This window comes from Selaginella moellendorffii, unplaced genomic scaffold, assembly GCF_000143415.4.
Source record: "Selaginella moellendorffii unplaced genomic scaffold, v1.0 SELMOscaffold_38, whole genome shotgun sequence".
Classification (NCBI taxonomy): Eukaryota; Viridiplantae; Streptophyta; class Lycopodiopsida; order Selaginellales; family Selaginellaceae; genus Selaginella; species Selaginella moellendorffii.
Window position 1 is genome coordinate 1,058,461 of NW_003314299.1, and position 9,369 is coordinate 1,067,829.

General features: G+C 42.1%; 2 protein-coding genes across 2 annotated transcripts; both read right to left on the reverse strand.

Annotated features, from left to right (window-relative positions):
• Positions 1–51: 51 nt before the first annotated feature.
• On the reverse strand, positions 52–2,240 carry LOC9653907 (pentatricopeptide repeat-containing protein At2g29760, chloroplastic). The gene is made up of 2 exons (XM_002978758.2): positions 2,154–2,240; positions 52–2,103 (listed from the first exon to the last, which is right to left on the reverse strand). The coding sequence occupies exons 1-2, from the start codon at positions 2,208–2,210 to the stop codon at positions 55–57; spliced, it is 2,106 nt and encodes a 701-aa protein (XP_002978804.2). The 5' UTR covers positions 2,211–2,240; the 3' UTR covers positions 52–54.
• Positions 2,241–2,677: 437 nt separating this feature from the next.
• LOC9658964 (shikimate O-hydroxycinnamoyltransferase) lies at positions 2,678–4,319 on the reverse strand. Its single transcript, XM_002978759.2, has 2 exons — positions 3,778–4,319; positions 2,678–3,733 (listed from the first exon to the last, which is right to left on the reverse strand). Exons 1-2 carry the CDS (start codon positions 4,216–4,218, stop codon positions 2,780–2,782), a joined length of 1,395 nt encoding a protein of 464 aa, XP_002978805.1. The 5' UTR covers positions 4,219–4,319; the 3' UTR covers positions 2,678–2,779.
• Between the last annotated feature and the right edge of the window lie 5,050 nt (positions 4,320–9,369).

A 9,369-nucleotide genomic window follows, 5' to 3' on the forward strand; every position in this document is an offset into this window, starting at 1 on the left:
GGCACTCAAACCGGTGAACGGCCGTATGCGCAATATTTAAATACTTGAGAAGGATTAAGAATGTTTGTGCATGTTTGACAACAATACATATGGCCCAGAGCTGCTGGGATCGACCACCAGAGCATTTGCAGCGGCAAAACTCCTGGTTCGAGCCCCGGAACTCTTGCAGCTATCGAGAAAGCTCGTCCAAGCAGCAAAATCCGGCTCGAAAGGCATGCTGGCCATGAGATCCTCGGCCTCCGTCAGCCTCCCGGCCCGCCCCAGCAGATCAACCACGCAAGCATAGTGATCCACCCCGGGAACTACGCCGTGATCCCCGATCATCCCCACGAAGCAGCTCCACACGTCCTCAAGGAGCCCTGCGTGGCCGCAGCAGCACAAGACACTCACGAAAGTTATCTCGTTTGGCGCCACCCCGTCCGCCACCATTTCCCGAAACACCGCCACCCCAAAACCCGCGAGCTCGTTCCGCGCAAACGCGGCGATGAGCGCGTTCCACAGCGCGGCGTCTCGTAGCGGGCCGGTACGGAAGGCCTCGGCCGCGTCCGGCAGCGCGCCGGAGCGGCCGTACGCGTGGACCAGCGCGCTGGCCACGGCGCCGTTGGATTGGAATCCGGCGTCGACGATCCCGTCGTGGACGGTGCGGATGGACTCGAGGCTGACGCACGCGTCCACCGCGCTGACGTACGTCACCGCGCTGGGTTTGAGGCCGAGGACGTCCATCTCGGCCAGCACCGCCAGCGCCTCCTTGCCATGCCCGTTCTGCGAATATGCCGTCAGCATCGCGCTCCAGGCGATGACGTCCGGCAAGGATATTCCGTCAAACACTTCCCGCGCGGTGTCAATACGGCCGCACCTGCCGTACATCGTCACCACCGCGGTGGCCAGGATGACGCTGGGCGGGAGGAGCGCGGCGCTGTGGGCTTGGGCGAGCTTGCCCTGCGCGAGATTGGAGGAATTCGCGCAAGCGTCCATGACGCTCACGAATGTCACCACGTTTGGCCGCTGGGATCCTTCCAGATTCATCGCCCAGAACGTCTCCAGCGCCATTGCGGGATCCACGCGCGCGCGCGCGGAGATCATCACGTTCCAGGACATTGTGTTGCGGCGGTGGCGATCGCCCAGCGCCGCGAACATCGCCTCCGCAGCCGCAAGCTCCCCGCACTCGCCATAGAGGTGGAGCAGCGCGTTGGCGACAATCATCTCGCCCGCAAGCCCAGCTTCAATCGCGATGGCATGGGCTCCAATCCCAGCATCTAGATCGCCAGCGCTCGCCGCGGCATCCAGCACACAGATGATCGTGATGGCGCTAGCCTGAATTCCCTCCGAATTCATCCCGAAGAAGAGCTCCAGCGCCTCCCGATGGTTCCCCTGCTGCGCGTTCGCGGACAGGATAGCATTCCACGACACCACATTCCTCTCGGGCATCGCGGCAAAGGTCTCCCTCGCCTCCGCAAGGTGCCCGTTCTGGGCATACGCCGTAAGAACAGCAGTCCATCCAATGACCGTTTTCTCTTCAAGAGAATCAAACGCGCGGCGAGCTTCCTCCACTCCGCCACACTTCCCATACATGTTGACGATCGAGTTTCTGATTTTGGAGTCCGATCCACATCTCTCCTCGATCACAATCTCGTGGATCTCTCGTGCCAGTTCCAGGCATCCTTGTCGAGCGCAAGCGTCTAGCATCGCCAGGAACGTCACGGCATCAGCTCGCACGCCGTCCAGGTCCATCCGGCAGAAAAGATCGATCGCCTCGCCGCAGTGGCCGCGCCGAGCGTAGCCCCCGATGATCGAGTTCCAGGCCACCACGTCGCGACTCGGCATCGCATCAAACACCGCCCTGGCGTCGCAGAGATCGCTGGCCTGGACGTGCGCCGCCACCAGGATCGTCCACGAGTAGATGTTTGGCGAGGCGATGGCAGCGAAGGCGGCGCGCGCGTCTTCGATGCTCCCACATTTGCCATACATCTGGACGAGAAGATTGCCGAGGAATGGGCGGCGATGGTGTCCGCTGGCAGTGATCTGGGCGTGGAGCAACCGGAGGGTGGCGAGGTCGCTGCATTGGCGGATATTGGAGGCAAAGTCTTGCTTCTTTGCCTCGTCCTGGCACGAGAAAACATTAAAACTTTTAATGGATTTGGAGCAGAGCTTACTCTAGGATGGGCCTCAGTTCCTCCTGCTGTCCTCGTACCAACAATCAAACTAAGCATGACAATGATCTACCAAGAAACATCGTGGAGTGCAGTTTCAATCACATCGCCCCCTATGAAACATGATGTGACCAATTATACAAAATGTTTTACATAGCTGTCCTGACATGAGCACCACAAATAAATAAAAAAATCGAACGCCATCCCTACTGTAAACAATCTTATATGTATTTTTCTATTATATCCATAGTTTATGGATGTAATCAGTTCCCAGCCACCAAGGAGCCATAGCTTTTGCCGTATTGACTTTTGGTCCAAAGGGATGTTTGAGTTTGGAAACATCATTGATACCAATGTTCTCGAAGCAAGGAGAACATTCGTTTATTGTCATAAGCATGACTGATTGGTTTATCTTCTAGAGTGTTCTGCATCTGGTCGTGTTTCTCGTCACCAGCCCTTTCTCGCCTGCCCTATAAAGATTGTGCCGAGTCATTGATAGCTACGGCTGGGCCGAGCGAGAGAAGGAGTCAAGAAATTCTGGAAGGTCGGCGTCTACCATCCAAATAAAACCTTCAAAAGCAAAATCTCAGTAGAACAAGTCGCTGAACAAACACAGCGCCAAACAAGAATCATAACACAGCTGTGGTGAACTTCTGAAAGAGCTCGTTCTCGCACAGCTTGCGCATCTCTTCCCGGGGCAATGATACGAGCAATCGTCTGCTCCGGCCGCCCTTGGGCGTCGGAAGGACAATTGCGACCCCATTCCCATACCACGGCTGCATGACAAGCGAATAATGCACGGGCCTCCCCATGCCAAGGTCAACTCCATAGACCGGAAACGTGTGCAAGCTGGTGCTGTAGACCCCGGTTCCTCCCACAAAGTCACAGTTGAAGTTGATCTTGCGGCCGCGAATGATCTCCAGCTCCATCCAGTCGATGGCCGACTGGATATGCTCGGGCGTGGTGGTTCGAATATCCTGCCGGAAGAGCCGTGCCACGTACGAGACATGGTTGGACTTGATCTCTCCGGCGCTGGCTGACAGGCAAGGCGAGTGAGCCGAGTTGCCAATGTACGCGGCTGGGATTGGGGGGTTCCATCGGTTCTTGGCCTTGAGCGAGATGGCGTAGACGTAGGTGGTGAGAGTGGAGTCGGGGAGGCCTCGCGCCTCGGTCATGGCCTTCCAGATCATGGCGCAGGTGGCCTCGAACGAGCTCGGGGTGTCGAATCCGAAGGGGCCGGACTGGATCTCGCGGATAAGGCTGTCCACTTGCGGGGGATCCATCTCGAAGAGCTTGACGAGTGTCGGCTTGGCGGAGGCATTGTGTTCTTGGCTGGACTTGCCCATGGCATCAGTGGATGGCTTGGGCGACGATGTGTAGTCCCGGACTGGGATGGTGATTTGTGGCGGCTCCCGGGCTTTGAGGAGAGAGGAATCGAAGACTGGGGGAGTGAGATCTCGCGGGGAGGAGCCCTTGTGGATCTGTGACCAGCATCGCATGAATTCGAAGTAGGAAGATCCGTCGACGATGAGCTCGGCGGTCACAACTCCCAGCGCAATGCCGCCGCAGTTGAATCTCGTCAGCTGCAAATCGGAGTTAAAACAGAGTTGTCCTCCTTAAGGCTAACCTGGAATTTGAGAAGCGGCGAGTCGACCGGATTGGTGATGTAAGTCTCACCGGGATTCAATTCGTGCTCAATCGAGCAGCGGGCGAGATCGCCCCAGTCGCTGAAACTTGCGTCGGCGGTGGCGACAAGAAATGGCACCCCTCGATCGTTGCACTCGATTTCCAGCCGAGGTCCATTCTCGCGGACTCTGCCTGCAAACACATTGAACAAGACCAGAGTTTGCGACAGCGATGCCTTCAAGCTGCTCGCGATCTCCTCGATCGGTTTCTCGTGCTGAGGGTCATCAATTGGGGCTGGCGGCGGGAAGTAGTAGACTTGCTTGGTGTAGTAATCGAAGGAGACATGGAGATCGAGATTGGAAAGCTTGTGAATTCGATTCATGGGCAAAGTGGGAGTGGCTGGAGTGACAGTGGAGACCAACAACATGCTCACAACACCCATCTCTCTCTCTCTCTCTCTCTCTCTCTCTCTCTAACCAATAAGGGTTTTGTTGTACACGCGTTTCCCGTGGGTTCTTCTATAAATTGGCAGAAATGCTAGAACAAATTCAATATTCAAAAGACCAAAAGGAAATCTTCAGACAATGCGAATCTTTGTGTTGTTGTGTTAACTCGAAGTTTGATATTACGAGAAAACCTTTTGTGCAGTGGCAAATGCCCATGGTGAGCGCATTTTGCGTTATCCAAAATGCTCAGATGAAAACTCAAACTACAAAGAAATAAAACAAAGCAATTCTTGTGACGCAAGAGGGATTCTTTGCAGTTTGTGATCCTCGTTTTCCATTCTACTAGACATATAGGGACTATACATATGTTTATCAAACTTAATATGTACACCCAATTATCAGAGCTTTGATTGATGATGAGAAGGCTGGTCCATTGCCATCTTAAGAGTAGAATTTTCAGGAAGAATTAGTGTTAACCAATAAAAATTTGTAATACTGTACATAATTACACAAAAAACTATATTTATAATATCTGCCCCTTAACACTGAGTGCAATTGCAACAGGCAACTTCCAAATACTTCGTGTTGTAAAACAGACTAGATCTTTAAAGCTTTAAATTTAACTTTTAGACTTTAACACTATAATCAGCCATAATAAATTAAAAATATCAATAAATTGATATCCAATATTTCTGAACACTATCATACAGTTCTTGGTTGCTATTGATGGCTTAGCAAAGATTGAAATTTGCTACACATGTTTAGTGTTTTATTTATTTTTTACTTGCCTAATAGTCACAATAACTATTACTTGTAGGGCCTCGTTTAAGCCAAACATTGTAAGTTATTTAATATGTTTTTATTGCTCAGACAAATAATGCTAATAACCATTAATTGAAATAGAACCTCCTTGTCTAATCAATAGGACATATATTCTTGATAGTTTATATTCTTTATTGGAAGGTCCTTATGGAAAATGACCCTCCATCCTTCTTTTAAGAGTACTATCAAGGGGTTCACTTGATACAAATTCATCTAATATTTTAAAAAATATCAATAGTAAATTTTATTTAATTTCATAATTTAAAAAAACTAGATAAATTTCTTATATATAGTTTATAAAAAATTCTTGATAAATTAAATTTAAAGTATAAATTTAGGATATTTTGTAATATAAAATTCTCTAGATTTACTTATTAATCTTGAAATTAATTTTAATAAATACTAATTTAACATGGATATGAATTTGAAGACCATCTTCTAATAGGTCTGGGATTTACAGAAAATGTTTTCTGACGTAATTCATATAAAACTAATTCACAATTATTTTGAACTGATAAGTATGTTTCTGTAACACAATCATCATGTGGTCCACAATATATATTTGGAGACCAAATTACCTCACCATTATTTTTATAATATACTAAATTTCCATCTTTTTGAACTCTAAGTTCACAATCAAAAGATGATACTTCTGGTTGTTTAAACCATTTAATATTGTTACCACTATATAGTGCCAATAAACAATTTGAGTGCAAATAAAGATATACTTTTTTATTAGAAGATTGTAAAAATTGAGTGCTTTTCAAAAAATGATTAGGCATAGTACTAAATAGTGTTGTTAAATAAATTATACAACCATCTTTAAATTGACTAAGAAAATTTTTCGGTACCATTTCCTGTAAATCAGGAATTTTATACAAACTTGTAACAACATAATGAATAGCAAAATAATCAGATATTATAGTTACAAAAGATGATTTTAATTCTTGTATAGAATGATAATAAGTATTAATTAGATCCTTAAACTCTTTTATAACATTTTCTTCATTAACATATTTATTCCCACGATATGCAACACATGTACTTAAGTCACTAAGTCTATCAAATATCCAAAACTGATTAATTAAATTTAAATTTCCAAGCCTTTCATCTAATAAACTATATTCAAAACTCATACTTTGACCTGTAGGTACTACTTGAAAATCAATTTTTGAAATCATCATATTTAATGTTAATAGAATTATCTCTACACTTTCAGGTTGTAAGATATTTAAGTTTCCTGAAAAGATAAGTGTTAACACAAATTTTGGTAACAAAATAAAAATTAAAGTTTTATTTATAAACATTTTTGCATTGATTCTTGAAATATCTCTTAAATTTATATATTGTTTTTATATTTAATATTTTATTAAATATAATCATGACAAATCATAAAAGCTGGATTAAATATAATATTAAATTCTTTTCTTCCAGGTGGAGACATGTTAGAATTTTGTTGTAATGCAAAGTATATCCTAGAGAGTTTTGCAAAGACCGAGGTCTATGACAGCTGCAAGAGAATAATCTAATTATATATAATGAGGATGCTTTAAATTTAATTTTAAATATTTTAAAATTAGAATAATTTATTTAAATTTTATAAAAAATAAAATTATAATATAACTTTATGAGTGCATGGAATATGGAAATGGAATACAGAAATATACATATCAATTAGCTCAAAATTTCTAACTTATATACAAGAGTAAGTGGTCTAGATTAAAACCAATCTAACAGCTATCAAAATCCTACTATACTAATATTGATATATAGTATCATAGCCATACACTTAGACCTCACATCATCCCCTCATTTGAAAATGATAAAAGACAATTAAGGTTTTCTAATAGATGGGTTGAGATTTGGAGGAACATAAGGAGGAGGCATTGATGGATTTGTAAGTGTGGTAATTGTTCATGATCCTTTTATATAAAGTGTTAATTGTTACATATACACAATTTCTAGAGGATCAGCTTGTTGGATGTTATGTTGAACCTTATGAACATGTGGTTCAACTTAGCACAACACCTGATATAGCCCTTTCTACTAAGTAGGGAGCCCTTTGAACGATGTATTATAAACTTGGGAAAATGGATTAAAACAAAATCATTCACTTTGTACTTTGTAAATGGATGATAATAGAAGTTATAATGTTGTTGTTGTCCCATTTGTATACAACTCAAGTATTTGGCAAACTTTGCTCAAACTAATGGAAGAATGTTTGTCAAATACTCTTGAAATAATCTTGAAATATTTTTTTAATTTATTTAATGTTTTTATATTTATTACTTTATTAAATATAAACTTGAAAATCATAAAATCTGGATTAAATATAATATTAAATTCTTTTCTTTCAATTGGAGATATGTTAGAATTTTGTCATAATGCAAAGTATATCCTAGAGAGTTTTGCAAAGATAATTATATATAATAAAGAAACTTTAGTTTAGTTTAGTTTAGTTTCAAATATTTTAAAGTTATTATAGTTTATTTAAATTTTAAAAATAAAAATATAATATAACTTTGCGAGTGCATGGAATTCAGAAATAGAATATAGAAATATGCATATCAATTAGCCCAAAAACCCTAAGTTATATACAAGAGCAAGTGGTCCAGATTGAAATCAATCCAATAGCTATCAAAATCCCACTACAGTTATACAACATTGTAATTATACACTTAGACCTTACATCCTTTTGGAATGATAGAAGATAGTTAGGGTTTCTAGTGGATTGGCTAGGATCTAAAGGAACATCAGAAGGAGGCATTGGTGGATCTGTAAGTGGTGCCAATTATTCCTAATCCCTTTGTATGAAGTGTTTTAGTCATTGCACATGCACAATTTCTGAAGGATGCTTATTAGACGTTATATTGAACCTTATAAATTTGTGATCCAACTTGCTACAACACTCAATACGGTCCCTTCCACTAATCAAGGAGCCCCTTAGACAAACCATATACCCTAAAATTGGGAAAATAAATTAACACTAAATCATCTATTTTATACTCTATAGGTGGACGATGTAGTGCCGTTGTCCCATTTGTATGTAGCCCAGATGTTCAACAAACTTTACTCAGACAAGTGGAAGAATGCTTATTAAATACTAATCCCAAGACCTAGTATCAACAGCTTGTGGCAATTGCAAAGGTAAACTCAACTTCGTTAGTAGTATCGCATCATAACTATATATGTAACATACATGGTTTTCACCCTTTATCCTATAATGGTTTACTATAGGATAACCATAAAACAGAACCTAAACCCTTTATGTGCCATATGTCACATGTCCAATGATAGTAGAGTGGAATTTGAGTTTTAGGGCCTTGGGGCATTGAATGAAAGAACGGAGCCAAATTCCCAAGCTTGTAGCTAAGGAGCAAAGGAATTGGAGCATAGAATGACTCTTAAGTATTCAACCTAAGGAATGAAAGGACAGAAGCATGGAGCAATGTTGGAATAGTTTTAGAGCTTTTAGTATCTTAATGTCAGGACTAACACATAAAACAGAGCTAAATGGAGTTTGGTGTTATTTTAGCATATTAGTGGCCTAATGCGAGGATATAAATACTTCACCAATTAGCATGTTATGGAACTTGGGCTTAGACCCAAGCTAAATACCCACTATCCCTACTATATATTTGGAACCCCCTACAGCACCCCCCACCCCTTTGAGGAACATATGCTTTGGGCTTTCAACCTAGCCACCCTTAGTATTAGGAGTTAGTCTTTAGGAGAAGCTCAAAATTTATTAAATATGGAATGTCTCTAAATTGTGAATTTGGACACAGGACCAACACCATTGTGTTTAGGACAACATTTTACATTCCGTAAATATGCTAAATATAGACACTTTCCATAAATAGCAATTAGGACTGAATAGGACTAACACAAAGGGCATGATAGCAAGGGTGTTTAACAGATACAGTAAGTTATCATTTAGTGAATATTGATTTTAATATCGTAGGGTTCTTGTTAAACAAGTGTAGAATAGAGCAAAAGAGAACTAAGAGCTAACCGAGTATGCTTAGAAAGAAACACATAAGAGTTTCTACTTTATGTTCATCTAGCTAAGTACAAATGTTAAGTCAAGTTTACTAACACTTAAACAAAAGGGACTGATAAAGGAATTAGCAATACCAACCTTTTGCCGTTGTGGCAGTAAGGAAATATTATTTAAAAGGACTCGCCGATAAATAATTTTTGATACCCAAAGTCATATTCGTGACTATATAAGAATTTATATGGTGAAGCACTAATATAACTTTGCACCCTTGTGACATGCATATTGAAAAGGTGGCAAATAACCATTTCAATTTGAATGTTAA